We start from the raw sequence: 20,095 nt of genomic DNA on the forward strand, positions 1-20,095 counted from the left end.
ACGTACGCGAGATAACAACCCCATCTCATGTAGATACGAACTGTCTCAACCAAAATCAACCACAAATCCAACTTAAACAGCTTTTCCACCAGCAAGGTTTCGGTGCACAATTTCGAGGAGGGGAGAAAAAGGGAAAAAACCCTCAAAACCTGCAGATCTGGAACCAAAGAAGCAGCGATGCAAGACGTCGTGAGGAAAGGTAACGTCGTCGTCAGATGAAGTTGTTTATAAGAGTGGAGCTGCCATCTTCCATAGAAAGGGAGGAAGAGAAGCAGCAGAAGAAAAACAACTTATTTTCCATGTCTCTTTGGAAAAAAAAAAAACGAGTGAAAACAGCAGCAAAACGGAACCGACTGTGGTAGAAACCAGACTCAGTTTCAAGACAAATTGGAAAGTTGTTAAGGAAAGTCAGAGGTGTACTTGGATTAACGCAGTGCTGGACGGTGCGTAATTAAAAACGGTGAGCATGATGTGCTGAATTCTTGGCCGAACACCACCGACTCCCAGTTACATAATCTTTCGTCTCGAAAGCCGGCGGAAACGCGAGACGGGGTTCTTAAAAAGCACCGGTTCTGGCACCTTATCAGTGGAAAAGGGGTTACTCGAGGGCCTTCATTCGACACTTGATCTATGCCTTCCCTCGTATCTACAAGAAGTGGGTTCTGCTATGAGTAGAGGCGTAAATCACTGACTTCAACAGCTCATTGTATCAGGAAATCTCAAACTTAATGATTTTTCTTGCTTTAAATAAACTTTAAATGCTATAAAAATGGAGAGAATTTAATCTGCAGTAGTTTTTAAAATGAAGGAACCACTAAAGCCCTATTGGAGCAGGATTAGTCTAGAATTTCAGCAGGTTTTACAAGTAAGCTAAATAAAAACCTGAAGCTCCTTTGGTAACAGCAGCCCTGCTTGACCTCACCTCATGGTAGTGTCATTTATATGGGTATGTATATATATATACACACCAATCAGACATAACATTCTGACCACCTCCTTGTTTCTACACTCATTGTCCATTTTATCAGCTCCACTTACTATATAGGTGCACTTTGTAGTTCTACAGTTACAGACTGTAGTCCATCTGTTTCTCTGATACTTTGTTAGCCCCCTTTTACCCTGTTCTTCAGTGGTCAGGACCCCCATGGACCCTCACAGAGCAGGTACTATTTGGGTGGTGGATCATTCTCAGCACTGCAGTAACACTGACGTGGTGGTGGTGTGTGTGTTGCGCTGGTCTGAGTGGATCAGACACAGCAGTGCTGCTGGAGTTTTTAAACATCTCAGTGTCACTGCTGGACTGAGAATAGTCCACCAACCAAAAATATCCAGCCAACAGCGTCCTGTGGGCAGCGTCATGTGACCACTGATGAAGGACTAGAGGATGACCAACACAAACTGTGCAGCAGCAGATGAGCTATCGTCTCTGACTTTACATCTACAAGGTGGACTGACAAGGTAGGAGAGTCTAATAGAGTGGACAGTGAGTGATCGGTGTGTGTGTGTATTATATATATATATATATATATATATATTACTTTTTTGGGTGAATAAAATGGAGCTTTGTCCTCAAATTTACCCGAGAACTACTGTAACTTAAAACATTTTCTGGCGATGGGCAAATTAGAAGGTGAAAGATTCCTCTCACAATGAGCCCACTTTACTAGCCTAACACTAGTATTAGGTTCAATTTTGTTGTTTGAATCAGTTTAATTCTAAATCTCGCTGAAGTGAACATTCCACCTTTGACGCTTCAATCCAGGCTATCTTGGGTAATCACACATACTTTATCCCGTACGCATCACCTACAAATTACAGTACCAATTGAATACGCAAGAAAGACAAAAAACAAACCCCTTTCTTTAGATATTACCTATAAAAACAGTATTTTAGAAATTGTATTTTGCCAAAATAATAATAAGTACCAATTTAATTGAAGGTTTTATTCAATTGTGCTGAATCAGTTGAATCACCACCTTCAAACTGACACATCACATTTTTACGGCCCTATCCGTAATGCATCCCTGATTCTGCACTGGAGGGGGTTCTGGGTGGGACGGCAGCAGTAGAGAGAGAAAGGAGGGCAGGGAGGGCTTTACTGAGTGCAGGGAGGTGCAGACACACCAGACAAGATGGCACCCGACCGTCACTCACCCGGGGCTGCCCCGGCCTCTCACAGCAGAACGTGGCGAGCAGCTACTTGCCGTGATGATCGAAGGGAATGCTATTCTGAGGTGGGCGGGGTGGAGGGGGGGGGAAAAACATTTATATGTAAAGCAAACAATGACAATGTGGCAAGCACATCACAAACAGCGCTCTGAGTAGGAAAACGAACGGCTCTCCAGAAAGCTGTACTGCTTTATCTGTGAGTGTTTGTATCAGCAGGGCTGGGTACGGCGGCTCACTGACTGACTCCGGGAGTCGGCTGCACTGGCTGCACGCAAGTTTAAACATAGGCTACTGAACACACCAGCGTTTAGGTTCGGGTTTACACATCACTACAACAAAACGGGTTGCACCACACAAACTAGTTTCAATGTTGATTTCAGTGTGTAGTAAATATTTACACCTACACCTGAGCACCTGAGGTCCAAGTGCTGGAGAAACCAACGAGAAGCACAGAACACGAAGACCTATAATATATATATTTTTTTTATCAGACATTCACCTAATTGCAATAATTTGAGACGGTCTCAATTATTTAAGCTGACTGCAATCATTTGCCAAAGCAGCTGGATCTCACAATCATATCTCTGCTGTAGGAACAAAACCTTGTATCTCCAAAATGGTAGAAGGAAAAAACATACTTTACTTTTAATGTAAGTCAATGGAACCAGACTTTTCTAAGTCATTTTAGGTCACTTTTGGTCTGTTTATCGTGAAATTTACATACAACGTAAAGGACAAGACATTAAATTATATAAAGAACTGAAAAACAACAAAAATGGAGATGAGGTTTGGTTCCGACAGCAGCGATATGCTGCGAAAAGTGTCAAAACAAATATAAATTAAACTGTAAATTGGAAATAGGGCAACAGTGGAGTATATTAATGTGTATATTGTGTGTGTGTATATTTAGAGTCTAATGTATATTTATTTTTCTTTTTTCTTATTTTCTTGTATTTAAGTTCTATAAAGGAACTACACACCTAAGATTTTTACTCACCTTCACACCTGTCTAACTGCGATGTGACAAATAAATGTGATGAGATACATTTACAAAAACACATCACTAGACTTTAGGGCTGAACAATTTGTGGAAAAGATCTAATTCTGACTCTTCTGCTCAATATTGTGATTTAAATGCAGTTATGTTTCTTTAAATTAAGCTCCAGGCCTTTTTTCAAGAACCGCAGCCCATTCATTTGTTCGGGCTCCAGTCTTGAACTTAATGTAGTTTGCCAGAAAGTCACTTCACAAGCTCTGTTATTAGGCTGTTTCTCCACTTAACACTTGTAACTGTGATTATGATAACGTAGGATATGATTAAAACTGCAGTTTGTGATTTGATAACTGCTCTTTAAAAGTGCAATTCGATATAAAAATGATTAATCTTCCAACCCTACTGGACTCATTGTTAAAAAAAAATTAATAAACAAATAAATAAATAAAGCTCTAACATCTCACCTGGCACTCCAACACATTAAGGGCAGCACTGAGTAATGTTTATTTGGTAGCTATGTAGCCGATTTTTTATGTTTTTAGCATGTATGCTAGCAAAACAAGTTATTAGTTTCGATCTCAAAGAAAAAACTGGTGCAACCCAGTCCTGAACACTACTTTTTCCCGCCAACATCTTGTTTTAATGTAGACTTTACATTAAATATAAATGACAATTAAATTACAATTACATTTTAAACCCAAAGCTGGTGTGGCTTAAACCAGAAACGTGTGAGCGCTGCTGTAAAGGAGATATACATAGCTATATTTAACGATCGGCACACTAAAAAAGCAGCACTGACAAACAACAAGCGTATAATGTAATTTAGATGGAAAATCAGCAGCAGATTCTGGAAAAAGCGTTTGCTCACATTCGATGAGATCAACGACTGAAATTTGGTACTGAATGACAATTATTTTACACTCAATAGTACTGAAGTACCTTAATGAGTATTGTAAAAGTACTAAATGTATCAATCGGTGAACTGAAATTAACAACACTGTATGTGTGCCCATCATTCCTTGCATCTCCTTAAATACCTTTATTTTTGAAAATACTAGCTGCCCTTCACACCGTTAATGTAATAATGGACCAACAGGAACGGTCCATAATAAGTTGAACTAAAATCCCACCATATTAATGTACATTAAAATGTAACATTTTGGAGATTTTGTTTCATATGAAGCTTCTTTTTCAGTTATTATTTTTTCACTCTTTGTTAATGTCATATTATATGTCTGCATTTACCAAAACGAAACTCCCTGTATGTGTAACGTCCTGGCTGAAATAAACATGATTCTGATTTCTGAGTTTATTTTGAAACTATATTTAGCACGAAAGTTCACAAAAGATATTTACACAACAGTATCATCTCCGGTTTCTCTGCAGGAATGCGAAATCCTGCAAAAACTGTGCATATTATAATACACCTACTTATGCCAGTGATTACACAATACATATCCCATGAAAACACTAACTAAGCCGTGCACAAAGCCAAGTCAGATGTTTAATAAACTAAGAATGAGCACAGACGAGATGAAGATATATTTACCCCACTATTATTCACATCTTAGGATTTTTTTTTTTTTAAATTTGCATAAACAAAGGCTTTTGTGACTCAGTAGCACTTTCTGTAGACTAAACATTTAAAACCATTTATGAGGATCTGAACCCACCAACTTTGCATGCTAGCAGCTTTGAAAGCCTGGAGGCAGCACCAGCATTTCCACGCCAGCCACAGCAGACGTATGGTGCACCCGAATGGCTCCCTTGAGGCTCCCTAGAGTTTGCCCTTCATACTTGAATAAAAAGACTCAATTTTCTGATTTCCATCCGATCACAGGGAGCCATGGACGAGCACCAAGCTCAGAGACCAGCACTGTTGCCACAGATAGCCAGCCAGTGGGCAAAAATACTCCAGCTACAGAACAACAACGAGGATATGAATGATCTCAATGCTTTCTACCAAAAAAGCTTCAGATCAGGGCTTTTACCTGTGATGTGGACATCCGTGAAGTGTCCTGTCGGCCGGTCAGGTCAGATGAGGAGATGTTAACTGGAGCTCCGCGATGTAATCTCATACTGACCTTCCTCTCGCGCTCCATTCCTGACACACAAACGACAGAAACACATCAGCATTAGTGTGGAGCTGTGCACAGACATCGGCAGGGTGTTTTCTAAGGCAGGGTTTCCTCAGTAAGCTGGATAACTAGAGCTTAAATTGACAGCCGGCCAATAGCTGGCCACCTCCTCTACAGGACAGGCTTGACTTTGGGTTTAAGTTATCTGGCTAAAACCTTGGGTTCACTACATGACTTGTAAAGTCTGAGCAGATAATAACAGACTGGACGTCTCACAGATTTTTTTGGGTGACAAATACTGGGGACCCACACTAAACAATCAGGGATCAGACACTACAACTTTTAATCTGCTGCTGAACCGAATGGAACCCACAGAACTCTTGCGTTTTCCTGTTACTTGGAGACCCAAATAAACAAACGTGGAGCTGCTGCTGCTGTTTTCCCTGCTGTTTGCACTGATACAGTGAAGAAGCAGCAGGTAAAAGTGTATTTGAGGCTCATGGACTTAAAAATGTGATCAGCTGGTATTATTAGAGTTTTAAATGTACATAAACTCCATTGTGCCTTAAACTCAGTTCACTAAAAAGCTTCGCTCCACATGTGAGAGACTTTTCTCCATTTTTCTTTGTTTACTTGCATTTTCTTCTTTCGTGCTCTCAGTTTTCACTGGCTGTTGCAGGAGTCTGTTCAAATTGGGCTGTAAACCTATTTACACTAGTTTACGGTCAGAGTGAGGTCAAAATGCGATCAGGAGGCAGTAAATCTGAGTCTGCACCCCTCACACACGACTCTCTCCAACTGTCGGCTCTGACTCAACCAGAAATCTGCAGACTAGAGCCGACAGCCACCGACTTGGCCAGACTGAGAATCAGGGCTAAAATCAGGGTTAAAGTCGTGTAGTGTAACCCCGGCTTAACAGCAGCCCCGCTTTGCTAAACTGGCCCGAGTTTAGGACTATGGAACAATAGTTACCGTCTAATTTCCAACCATTCATTTTAGTGAGGAAACTGAATGTTTCTTTACAATTAAAGTCGATTTCACATCAACTTTGATCAAACCATCTCTAACTGATCTACCAATGGCTCCTCAAACCACTGCAGCATGTGGCCAGACTGTCAAGCGAGTTTCAACCTGAACACTCTCTCTAATTTTTTAAAAGTTCACCGCAGATCACCCCAAACGTAAACGCCACACGTACAGTTTGCTTCTTTAGCTTTGCACTGGGCCAACGAGGCTAATGTAACTACTGATTAATGGAGTCTTATACCCCACCAACCAGCATCGTGCATAACTGCATGCCTAACTTCACACTCCTCAAAGTGTGTGGAGCTGTTAAGTAACCTCTAGCAAACTTGTTAATGTGGTTTCTCACACTGTGATCTATAAACACGGACTAAATAACGTCATTTTGTTCTGAAGTGTCCGCAGCCTCCGTAAAGCCTGAATTTTTTGTTTATACTTTTGTCCATTGTTGTTTGCAGGACGCCAATTTAATCACCCCCAGTAGTAACTAGTTACACTTACTCTAGAACATGTACCTCAGTAAAATGTTGATACTAATTGTAATACTTCTAGATTAGTAAGTAAAGGAATCTCCTTTTACTTAGACAATCATATTCATCCCATATCAGACTTGAGGTTTAGCATTTTATTTTAAACCAAGAATAGAGATGCACAATCTTCAGTTCTTGCTAAAAGATGATGGATGTATTAAGAAGTTCCACTGCAAGTTACTCAGTATCTTTAGTAGCTTTTCTGACCCGATACTTTGGTACTTCTACTCATTTTTTTTTTTGGATGGTACTTATATTTTGGTCATTATTTTAGCCCAAAAATTAAATTTTACCCAGGTATGGGTTCAGGCTGCTCTACCTCTGCCCATATAATATTTAAATACCAGCCAAACACAACACACTCCAGCTAAAGGAGCTCATTAAAAGGCTGGTTCCACATCAGAGCCCCAGTCACAATATCACCTGACAAATGTGGAAACATCAGTTCTTTTCTGAACACAACACTTGACGTCATGTGATTTCCTTTCTAGAGGGAACGTGTGCAAGTGCTTTACCACTTCCCCTCAGCTGAGAACACAAACAAACTCAAAAAAGAAAACCTGCTGCTAGACGCTGCTACTGAAGAACACAAACAGGAAATAAAACCGATCAGCCAAGACAGGTGAAGACAGACAGGACGCACTCTCCAAATCAAGGACTCAGTACTAGCGCCAACACAACACTACTAAAGAAGTCATGTGCCTTATCGCCATCATCTACACTGGAAAACTGATAACACTACACAGAACACCTCAACCAGGAACAGAAACTGTTCTAAACCATACACTAACTTTACACAGTGAAAGAGGTTCCACACAGGGCATTATGGGGATTCCAGGGCTGTCAGGGTACAGCGTGTACACCTTGGAGCATTACAGGATTTTAAGAGTGAACTGGATTTTTTTTTAACCATGTCTTGAAATGACTATGAAATAATTTCTGAAATAGTGCACTACATAGTGAACAGCGCTCACTGTTGGACACTGTCCACAACTGTGCACTATATAATAAGGCTGGGGTCGTCAACCCAAAAGTTAAGAGCCTTTTTTGTGTTTTCAGCAAAAATCAAACCACATTGGAAGCCACATTTTATGTCCAATTTACAGCCAAGATGGTAAATATGTCTCAGTATGTGCTGATGTGTTAGTATAGACTAAAAAATATAAACAAAAACACAGACTTACTTTGCTCTGCTTTAAGCTTTAGCTCAGTTATAGCTTTTCTCGCATCTCTGACAGGAAACTTTTCCACAAAAGTAGAAGTTTCTTGTAAAACGCTTCTCCATGTTTGATTTTTTTACGAGGCTGAAGTCGCTTCTCATTCGCCAGCTCCTTGCTCAAACTGTCCCACTCCACCTTACATGGTGCCTGAGATGTCAGAATGTAACTGCAGCACCATTTAAGGTGGAGTGGGACAATTCGAACGAGAAACTGACTTCAGCTTCGAGACTTTAGTGTTTGACAGTTTCTTGTTGCAGATTAAACATATCAGGAAACCATCTGGATTGACTGTCAAGTTGTTACTATGGTGACCAGCTGCATGTTAAAACGAAGGCTGGCGAATTAGCATGTATACGCTATATAAACTCCAGCTTTTAAGACCATCTATTAATAAACTGTGTCAGAATGAAAAGCAGAGCTTTATTTTACTGACTATTTTATTGTTGCCTAATCATCCAGTTCTGTTGTGGAGCCCATGTTGCCAAACCCTGTAAATAGTCCAAAACAGTCCACTATATAGTAAATAGGGCATAGTTTAATACAAAAATTATCAAGTTAAAAAAAATTAATGCACTATCTAGGAAAATGGCATTATATGGGACACAGCCCAAAACAGCGCTATGTAGTGAATTGGGCACAGTTTCAAACCCAGTCCATAACAGAGCACTGTACATCGAATAGGGGATCATTTGGGATACAGTCCAAATTAGCATACTATATAGCAAACAGGGTATCAGACAGCCCAGAATAGTACACTGTATACCAAACTGGGCACACCGAGTCCAAAACAGTGCATTATATATAGTGAGTCCAATTTAGTGCACTTTATAGTGCAGAGGACACCAATGTTATGAGGTGTGACTGCAGGTTTTCATTTCATACACGAGTACAAACAAATCAACAAGTAGAATCGGGAAAATGTGTAGCCACACCAGCCCATTCTGGGTAAGACTGGTGACCCTTGACAAAGTCAACAGGACCATTCCAGGCACAAAAGAACAAAGCACGCAGTGGACAGGGCTATATAGTCAGTTTGAGACACAGCCAAGGCCTCCTCTGTGCACTCACCTGTGTGTGAGGTTGGGGTGAGGGGTGTGGGCGGTGCTACTTCCTGCGTTCCTCTGGGTCTGCTGGAGGCCGATGGCATGCCCCTGGCGGCTGGATTCCTGCCGTGCCTCAGTCTGTCCTCTCGGTCTCTGCGCTCCCTCTCAGCATCTTCAGCCGCTCTGTTTGCTCCCTGAACACCAGAGCACATACCAGAACGTCAGTGACACAGACACAAAACGACCAGCTCTACCCAACCTCACCAAACCATAAGGAGAGAAGGTGTAAATTTTTGATTCTTTAGGAGACGATTCGATATCAGGAGCTATCATGGATCAGCAGATGTGTACAGGAAACCAGTGTAACCCTCCAGGACGGAACGGGACACCCATGAGACACCTGCTCTTCTCTTGTTCATACTCACGAATTTCAACATGTTCCAGTCAAACACGTAGTCGTAGGAGAATCCCTGTCTGTGGAAGAGGTTCCTGAAGAGCTGTCTCAGATACGAGTAGTCCGGTTTGTCGTCAAAGCGTAAGGAGCGGCAGAAGTTGAGGTATGTGGCAAATTCGGCTGAGAAAGACGAGGAACAGCACAAGTTATTTCTCATAAATGTGTCGAATCACATGAGAATAGCTAAAAGAATGATGGGAAATACAGCAAAAATACAACACGATGCGCCTCACGATATTTCCTTTCCCTGAGATAAATTTCTCTTGATAAATAGGAACAGACGCACCAGCAGTGCCACATTTAAAAAAATAAGATTTTCTTTACTCATTGGTTTATTATATCCAATCAAAAAGAACTATTCATGCTACCCTTTAACTTCAGGCGTCATCATGATTTTAAATCCACAACTGCACAGAACCTCAGACTATTATGCCACTTTAGTCCTACATCTCTTAAATGAGCCATGCAATTAAATACGGACTATCGGCCACCCTAACAGAAAACTTAACCTACATGGGTATCCTTTGCAGAGAACTTCGATGGGGGTGGACATTTTCTTCTCGCTGATGCGTTCGTATTTTTGCCTCTTGGTGGCGGCTTTCAGGCCCTGCCAGGGCAGAGAGCCCAGGTTGAAGTACATGAGCACGTAGCCAAGAGACTCCAAATCATCTCTTCTGGACTGCTCTGTAGAAAGGAAGACAACAACGGGGAAAACGTCAAGAAATCTCATCCACGGTTTACATGACACAGATAATTAGACTCGTTTCAGGCTGCAAACTAGCTTTGAATGGGGATGCATGGCATAGAACTAAACATCACATGCAATTACACTGCATTCGTATTGAGTCTTTCAGTATGTTGGTCTGCACTTCACCAAATTAAAACATACACTGACCCTCAATGATATTAGTATTTGCGAAGGGCGATACTGTAATGACTAACAATTGATATATTGTGCAGCCATACTTTAAAGTAATTATATTCAATTAAAACCACATTATAAAGCCAAAAAACTAGCATGTACAAGTGAATATGTATGCGTGAAGTGAAAAGGGGGGTGTACCGATGCCGAGGTGCGTGTTGATGGAGGCGTAGCGAGCAGTGCCGGTCAGGTTCTTGTTCTCGCGGTAGGGGATGTGCTGGTGTGTGCGGGCGTCTCTGTATTTCTTGGCCAGGCCGAAGTCGATAATGTAAACAAGGTTGCCCTTCTTCCCCAGGCCCATCAGGAAGTTATCGGGCTTCACGTCTCTGTGGATGAAGTTCTTGGAGTGGATGTACTCGATACGGCTGATCTGAGGGCGAAACAGAGGACAGGTTGAGCAGGAGAGGCGAGAGAGAAAAGAGTCTGGAAGTGAGACAGAGAGAAAGAGAAAGCATGAACAAGTAAGAGCAAGAAGAGAGAGAGAAAATATGACAGCAAGCAAGAGAGTGGAAAAGAAGAAAAGACAGCAAGAGACCGACATTGAGTGAGATGGAGAAATATCGAGAGAGAAAAGAGAAAGAGGGGAAATGAGAAAGAAAGGAGAGCAAGAGTGAGAAAGAAAAGAGCAAAAGAGAGGGACAGAAAAGAGAATATAGAGGAGAGAGAGAAAACATAACAAGCAGGCAAGAGAGTGAGCAAGGATGAAGAGAGTCCAAGAGACCAAAATAGAGTGAGATGGAGAAATATCAAGAGATAGAAAAGAGAAAGAGGGCAGGAGAGAGAGGAAGCAAATGAAAAAGAAAGGAGAGCGAGAGTGAAAAAGAAAAAGAGCAAAAGAGTGGGACAGAAAAGAGAATATGGAGAGAGATAGAGAGAGAGAGAGAAAGAGAAAACATGACAAGCAAGCAAGAGAGTGAGCGAGGATGAAGAGTCCAAGAGGCCAAAATAGAAATAAAGAAAGAGAGAAGACACAAAGAGGGCAGGAGAGAGGGAAGGCAAACGAGAAAGAATTGAGAGGGAGAAAGAAAAGAGCAAAAGAGAGGGACAGAAAAGAGAATATATGGGGGGGTGAGAGAGAGAGAGAGCAAAAGCAAGAAAGAGAAAGAGTGAGCAAGCAAGAGCGAGACAGTTAGCCAGCAAGAAACAGAAAGAGCGAACGAGAAAAAAGAGCAAGAGAACGAGAGAAAAGGGAAAGAAAAGAGAAAGACTGAGTCTATAGGCTGTACGTGACGTCTCAGCTAAGGTGTAGTGCTCTCGACATTAAATCATCATCACCTATTCTCCGGTCAGTTCACTACACAGTAAAACTAAACAGTGAACAACGACCAGGTTAGCGAGGGAGCCATCGTGCCAACAGCGAGAGAATGTGTTGCCATGATGAAACCCAACAATGCAAACAAGGTGATGATGCAATGACTTAACCAGAATAATACGTCCTTTCATAACTGAAAAGGCCTCGGGCCGTCAAAGCTCTATCTGTCAGCCGGTGGAGGAGGAACTACAGCGCTGATGTAAAACAGCAGGATTAAATCTGATCCTGGAGGTGAAGACCGGTCCCTTTAACCGTCACTGCGCTGCAGAAGCCCTCTGTAATTAAGCGGAGCGCTCTGCGACAGGAGTGGACGCGGGTGAGCGCGCTGCAGCCTTACCATCTGGTCAGCCAGCAGCAGAACAGTCTTCAGGCTGAATTTGCGGGAACAGAAGTTGAAGAGGTCCTCCAGACTCGGACCCAGGAGCTCCATCACCATCACGTTGTAGTCGCCCTCAGCGCCGCACCATTTAATCGTCGGGATCCCAACTAGGGAAAAGGAAAAAAACAAAAAATGTTAGGGGCTGATATGTAAATGAGCTCTGTTCTGATTGGCTGCCTCATTCAAACAGCACTCAGTGTAATTGTACAGAAGAAAAATGACTGACAGACATTTCAAAACCATAGAAGCCATTTAGGGCTTAATTTGTGTCCAACAGCCAATCTTGCACCAGGTTCACACATCACCGCTGTCAAAAAACAACAGAAAAAACAAACATGTCTGTATTTTAATTCTTCTACATCATTTGAACACAGCAGCTGCCCTTTACACTGAGTGAAGCTCACGATGAATGGACCAACAGATATACTGCAGAACTGCTTTGAACAACAGCTCTAAATATTAATTTACATAAAAAGTAAAAAAGCATTTTTGCCCCACATCAGTACAGACGTAATCTCCTCCTGCCCCACTGACCTGAACAGCCAGTCACTGCTCACTAGCTAGATTTCCACACACGTCTTTATTCAATTTCACAATATGAAAAACACCAAAAGCTCGTATGCAGGCTTGAGGTGGATCAACTGTTTTGCTGACAAAAACAAATAATAAATTAACGGAAACACATTTGCTGACTCAATAAATAAAATTACAGAATTATGACTGATCAGGCATTTGCGTTTCTGCCCGGCAGTGAATATAAAACATGATAAAAGGGCGGCATGTACTGGAGAACTGAAATCTTGCGAAAGAAAAACTATTTTAACTTAGGTAAACAGTAAATAGACATCAGATGCCTGAGGCTGATTCCTTGAGCCGTTGTCGGCCAACGTGTTCAATCTTCATGCTCTTATGATGTAAAATACAGCCATAAAATTGACCCGAACAGCTACATGAAGTTCCGGCGTGCAAAGTTCTTTATTTTTAATAAAAGTGACCACTTTATCATCTTTGTTCTTTTATTTTGCTTGAATGTAATTCGACAGCAAAATGTAAACCTTATTGATAAACTAGGCTCTGACTGTCTGCTTATCTCCAAGTTATAACTGATCGTCAGAGATGGCGTCATTATAGATCATAAGACACCCGGAGAGTGAAGGTGACCTCCACCGTGGATGATATTCTCCAGCTGGTGGGTGGGGGTGGGGAGGCTGTTTGATTCAGTTTTAGGACGGCAGCGTGATAAAATGCCACACGGCGGTTCGGCTCGTATAAACCGCCGGCCCTCGGTCGGTCCGTTCAGGCAGAAGATATAAAGCAGCGGCTATAAAGCACGGCTGCGGGGCGACCTTGAAGGTGGCGCTGGGGTAGAGGATAAAGGCCTCCTCAGCAGGAGAGCACAAAACCAATCAGATCAGAGCAACACTATCGCTCCTGCTCTACACTGATTGCCCTCTCTGCCCCCGCAGCCATGTTTCAGCCACCGACACGCCGGCTGACACGGCGCTTTCACGGGTAATATATAGAGTTTAATACGGTCTAATTGAGTTTGTGCCGTTATCTGTGGATGCTGTACGAGCTTCATGTATCCATAAGGGAGGGCTCTATTAACCAGAAGACTAAACCGTAAACATTTCCAGCGCGGCAGGGCATACTGCTGTCTACACAAACTGAAAACTGTCTATTTTTAATGCTATAACTGCGTCATAGTGTCCAAACACCACATAATCGAGTCTATTAGACAGTGCTGAACACCTCCACACTGTTTGAGATGAGTGTGATGGTTTAGGCACGCAGTCAGCATCATGCTAGTTGGTGGGGTATAAATTTGTTAGTTTTTTTTAGCAGTTCCAGTACATATCGTGTCTAATCAATCACATCTGGCATAAACAAATCACCAACTACATCTCTGAAGGACTCACAAGCATCAGAATGAGGTACAAACTAATTACGACTTGGCAAAATAGATGATGAAGTCAAGCTGACTTGACTAACTTGGCCGTTACCTTCTCTATTACAAAGGTAGAAAGATCTAATTAGCAAAAAAAAGTGTATAATGTTCATATGATCCACTCAGTCATTCTGAGAGACTGTAATACACTACAGGAAGTGTAGGGGGCAATATGGCTTCTACTGTTTCATTTAAAAAGCTCTATAATGTTCATATGATCCACACAGTCACTCTGACAGACTGTAATACACTACAGGAAGTGTAGGGGGCGATATGGCTTCTACTGTTTCATTTAAAAAGCTCTATAATGTTCATATGATTCACACAGTCACTCTGACAGACTGTAATACACTACAGGAAGTGTAGGGGGCGATATGGCTTCTGTTTAATTTAAAAAGCTCTATAATGTTCATATGATCCACACAGTCACTCTGACAGACTGTAATACACTACAGGAAGTGTAGGGGGCGATATGGCTTCTGTTTCATTTAAAAAGCCTCTATAATGTTCATATGATCCACATAGTCACTCTGACAGACTGTAAAGGAAGTGTAGTGTACAAAAAATTGCTTCGAATAGTGGTGGCGGCAAAGAACGAGAAACTGAAGAAGGCAAAATATATAGATTATTAATCTAATCTACAGATTAAGTGTGTAGAAATAATCTAACACAAATAGCAACACAGATATTCAGTCTTCCTTTTTTCCTTTGGAACAGTTTTGAACCTTTGCTCTCTAGTAACCAAAGCAGATATTCTGGGTGTCTAATGGTTCAGGTATTTGCGCCCCATGTAGGGACTCGAGCACAGATATTTGGGGCCACAGACGGAAGGCCCATCAGGGCAGCTGCTGACTGATCAGTGGTGCGTGTTCCCTTCCACAGCAGAGCTTCTGCAGCTCAGCATTTCAGCACACACATCTTCCAGGTCAGCTATTTCTGAGTGCGCACGCAAGGGTAAATATATCTCCCAGTCTGGGTCATCCTCCATCTACGAGCCGCCCTGTTCCCCAGCACTGGCGTCTGGACTTTAATCCTGAACAGGTTTAAATGAATGAACGCACGTCGATGGATACGCCTGGAGAGATTACACATTCGTTAATACAATAAGATCAGTTACGTATTGCGCTTCAGGCTGGTTTCTTTCCCTGAGAGAGTGACACACAGTATAGTCATGCAAAGGCAGCAGCTTTTCAATTAGGGCATAAAAAACAAGCAGAAACACATCGATCTGAAGGCGGGAATTCATTTTACAACCTTAGAATTAATTATTACCGATAATGCACTAAGTTCGCACTCATTTTGGGCCAAAAAATTCTCAGGCGGTTTTAAATGTAAAAATGCTCGGCGTAGTTTTTAAACTATTGTTGACTAAATCTGAGAGATCATGATTCACCGACCCGATTCCGGTGCGGACTGTAATGGAATGGAAGTGAGGTCAGAGATTTACAGCCCTCAGTCGTGAGCATGAATATTGATGCTGTGCTGAATAAGGCTGGGAGCGAAAGAACAGACCCAGTTAAGGAGGAGAAATGCAGAGACTCCACCCCTCCGTCCCCCCTCCCTCCCCCAAACTCACCATCTGGACACTACTCACCATGGGATCAGAGAGAGAGAGAGAGAGAGAGAGAGAGAGAGAGAGAGAGAGAGAGAGAGAGAGAGAGAGAGAGAGAGAGAGAGAGAATAAAGAGAAAGGTAGACATTTGAAGAGTGCAATACAAAGAAAGAGAGAAAGAGAAAAAAAGAAATGAGGCAGTGAAAGAGTGAGCGCATGAGGAAAAACAGGGAGGGAAGAGAAAAAGTACATGAAGACAGAAAAACAAGGAGTAAAGAAAGAGTGCAAGAGAAAAAGGAACAGGCCAGAGATGGACAGAAAGCAAGGACAGAGAAAAAGGGGTAAGGGAGACAGCCAAAGAACGAGAGACAGCAAGAGAGTGAGAGAGAGCAGTGAGCGAGAGCAGAGAGCGAGCGACAGTGAAAAAGAGAGAGAGAGAGAGAGAGAGAGAGAGAGAGAGAGAGAGAGAGAGAGCGAGAGCGCAGTATATGAGTGCTGTGCATGTTCAGTCATGCTGCAGTCAGTGAGAGCGAACAGCGCTAAACAGAACCAACACCGCAGGGTTACGCGGGGCGGCTGGCAGCGTGCCAGGCCCTCGGTGCCACTGGCATGCACTTACCCAGCTACAGTACAGACACTGGGGGCATTCAGGGGGAGGGGATGGGGGTCCTGCACTGCAAACATCCTTCAGGACCCTCATCCATATTCACATCTCTGATTTATGACCAGTAATGATGAAGGACTGAGAAACTGAGCTCCAGGACACGAAGATCAGAGTCTCAATTCACTCTGAGCTCAACCACTGATCACATCAAACACATCAGGGCTTTACTTTACACTGTGTTTATATCTGTACTACTGCATATATGTTGGTTTTGCTCTTCATTCTTGTGGCTTTTCTGTGTTCTTGTTTCAACTATGTGTCAATCTGTAAAGCTCTGAATTGGAACTGCATGTATTAAAGGTGCAGTGTGTAAGATTTGGGAGGATCTATTAGCAGAAATAGAATATAGTAAACAAAACCATGTTTTCATTACTGTATAATCACCTGTAACTACGAATCGTATTTTCATTAGCTTAGAATGAGCCCTTCGTATTTACATGGGGAGCAGCTGCTCTTCCAACAGAGGCGTGCCACCATGTTTCTACAGTAGCCCAGAACGGACAAACCAAACGCTGCCTCTAGAGGGCGTCTTTAACGATTTTACACTTGAATTTGGTGGCGCTGTAGCTCCGGTTGGAAGACGTAGAAGGAAGAAGAATCAGTGGTTGCTGGTGGAGCTGCTGATCATTTTGCGTTGTGAGAAGTCTGAGAACCCAAATTTTGAAAAATAGCCCATCAGATTTATGATTTAGCACAAGAAAAAGCGAGGGAGAGTGAATTCTCACCGTCAGAGAAGAGAAAACAAAGCAGCAAAACAAAACGAGGACACAAGACGGCAGAAAACCTGACGGCCACCGTGGGGCCTACTACACGCTTGGAAAGGGAGGGGTGAGGGAGGAGGATTCAGCTAGTTGTGATCTGCCAACCTCACCACTAGACGCTGCTAAAGGCTCATTTATACGCTCTTTACGTACACAAATAATTATGTTTATTTCAAACAATGCAGCCATCACTGCCCATGTTCTTTCCATATGTCCTTTACATTGGCATGGATGTTAAGCAGTACATCCACTAGAGGGAAGTCCAAATGTTTGACAACAAGCATGACGACAGTGGAGGAGGTCATATTAATGTACCGTTACAGAAAGCAATGATTTGTAAGGCGATTAAATAATTTGCGACATGTGAACAAAGAATTCTTTTCACCTTTATTACCAATAAAAGAAATTAACTGCGTTTTGCTTGAACCACTGGCTACACTGACCCCACGATTTCTGGCGGTACGGCTCTGTTTCGTCCGTATCCGTAAGTATGGACGAAATGAACGTGGAGTACAGACTGAAGACTCCATCTGTGTTCGTATCCATATTTAACACTGAGCACAAATGAGCCTAAAATCTAACACATGGCACCTTTAAACGGTACCAAACACTCTCAGAAATAAAGGTACTAAACTGTCTCTGGGTCAGTTCCCCTCTTGTCATCTTTACCTTTAGTCAGGGAACATAACTGAACCATAATCCACTGAAATGATATGTTCTAAGCTGTACTGACTCCACACACCCCGTCTCGTCTCCAGGCTTTTATTTTACTGTTCTGTTTTAAATCATCCGGTTATGAAAAGGTACAAATACGAACTTTTCACCTGGAGAAACTTATTTAAGGTTGACAACTGAACCTCTGATAACAGATATATAAATATCAGATCAGTATGGGCCCCATAATCAATACTGTACCAACTCTAATCAAAATATTTTACCATTTTGAAAGCACAAAAAACTAACACATCACTTTTCTCCTCCAATTTCACAGTCGGGATGTTCAGGCCAGTCTTACTAAACAAACACACCTGCACCTTCAGCTTCCTTCGAAAGAATAAACACGAAAGGTCTTCAGGTGGAGTCCAGGTCGAGTTCAGGTTCCAATCCTACTGCTAATCTGTTCAGTACAGATCATGTTGCCTATTGTGTTGAAGCATAAATTGGCTAAAGTGCCTCATTCAGTCTGTAAGTGCAGGGCATCACACAGTAAAGCTGTTTGTATCCTCCAATACGCAACCAATGGACATCTACAGGAACCTGCTCACGAGTGTTTCTAGGAAACTTCAACACCAAGAATTAAGCGATCAGTCATGTAAAGTGTTGTTCTGACAGTTTCCAGCCTCCGTAAGTGAAACAATGGAGATTTTACTGCTGCAGTGAGCGAGAGAAAGCTTTAATATCACAAGATAAAGTTCAATCAGAGGCTGTTAAGGGACTGTCCACCTCAGAACTGCTTTCAGACTGAGAAGACCCCCAAAGTACAACTCAGCAGTGGGCAGAATGGCCAAAAGTTTATATCACAGCATAATTAAAATCAGTCCGTTTTTAATCTCATTATTCTGGGATGCTCCTTCACTCCTTCATTTTTAACCTGAATTAATCTGAATTGCTTTTATGCGCAGTAACTGAACATATGGATGGACCCGTCAAAGTTGCTTTATTAAAACGCTAACCTAGCAAAAATGGTGCTAAACGTAGTTTCATGTCTGAATTTCTACTAAGACTGCAGCACCGAGTCAGGCAGCTTGAAGGAAAATTGATTGCGGCGATCGTTCTGGCGTCCGTGTTAAGCTCATGCTAACCCTAAAAGACTGGCTGTTCCTTTCTGTCCATTGCATTGTAAACTAAGTCGACATAGAGGGTCTGCTGCGCTTTAAATTTAATCCAAAATGTGACAAACATCCCTGACACAGCACTTCAGCTAAATGGGATAACATTAACCTGGTTTGCACTGTTCGTATGTCACGTTATCCACGCTGATTTGTGGCTTACCACCATTACGGTTCTGACAAATCTCATGCCTGAGGAAGCATTTCAATCTGTACACCTGAGGAACCAACCATATACAGCCCACTATCACGCTCACAAACAGAAATCAGGAAAAAATGGTTTGCTTATATTGTGGCTTACTCGATTTACTGCTGTGTCAATATATTAAAATCAGTGACATCATTTCAGTTAGTTTCACACTTTCATTTTTAAGCAGTTTTTCGCAAAAATAGGAAGCAATTAATTTAGCCATGTACTCATATTTGGGGAAAAAATCAATAGAAAAACGAGAAACAAAAGAAGAACAGAATAAAACCTCAAAAAAATCGGAAAAAACTGCCTGGTGCAAGAATATCCGGAAAGCCTTGCGCTCTGCTGTATAACTGACACTACCATTTCATAAACATGTCATAGAGATCATACGCAGCCATGATAGATTTTATTCAGTAATATTAGTGTCATATTACTGTTACTCTTAACTGTCATGACAGACGTCAATGTCAAAATGGCCAATAGAGCACATTTAAGAAAAATCAGCATTTAACAAGCTATCATGATCATACATATCACTTGTATTAATGAACTACACCGGTCAGGACTTCTGCTATGATGCGTATGACAAAGTCCATATCAGCTCATAAAGCGCTGTTTGAGTTCAACTACTGAGTGTTGAATTTTGGCTATAAAGTTAAATCAGCCCATTTTATGAGCTACAGCAACATACAGCTTCTTTAAAATCACTATCAGTGACCGATTTCATATCAGTCAGGTTAAAACGGTTCTGCAGAAATCGAGGGAACGTCAGTCGGCTCTTGGAAACGATCATGTTCAGTGATTTTCTCTTAAAAATCATCTCCTCTCTGGTTCGACCGTCTCTGAACATTATGCAGGGCGAGTCCGACAGCGAGCATGTGTGTTTGTGTGTTTAAACCCCGTGACGACGCGCTTCGCCGAGTGTGGTGTGTTGACTCACAGCGTGAACAGAGCGGTCAGTCAGCCGCCCAAGCAGGAGAACAAACGCTTCTTCAATAAAGAAATATTTACAATAAAGCTCGCT

At 42.1% G+C, this 20,095-nt stretch overlaps 1 protein-coding gene across 1 annotated transcript in view; it reads right to left on the reverse strand.

The window, feature by feature from the left end:
• csnk1da (casein kinase 1, delta a) overlaps nt 1-20,095 on the reverse strand; it is a 56,008-nt gene that overhangs the window by 8,214 nt on the left and 27,699 nt on the right. The window contains exons 3-8 of the mRNA XM_036590416.1: nt 12,083-12,231; nt 10,575-10,803; nt 10,025-10,195; nt 9,483-9,631; nt 9,083-9,251; nt 5,155-5,267 (exon numbers count right to left, since the gene is read on the reverse strand). Of these exons, the coding sequence (XP_036446309.1) occupies nt 5,155-5,267; nt 9,083-9,251; nt 9,483-9,631; nt 10,025-10,195; nt 10,575-10,803; nt 12,083-12,231 (980 nt within the window). The remainder of the gene's footprint in view (nt 1-5,154; nt 5,268-9,082; nt 9,252-9,482; nt 9,632-10,024; nt 10,196-10,574; nt 10,804-12,082; nt 12,232-20,095) is intronic.

The sequence above is a fragment of the Colossoma macropomum genome, unplaced genomic scaffold (genome assembly GCF_904425465.1).
Source record: "Colossoma macropomum unplaced genomic scaffold, Colossoma_macropomum, whole genome shotgun sequence".
Lineage (NCBI taxonomy): Eukaryota > Metazoa > Chordata > Actinopteri > Characiformes > Serrasalmidae > Colossoma > Colossoma macropomum.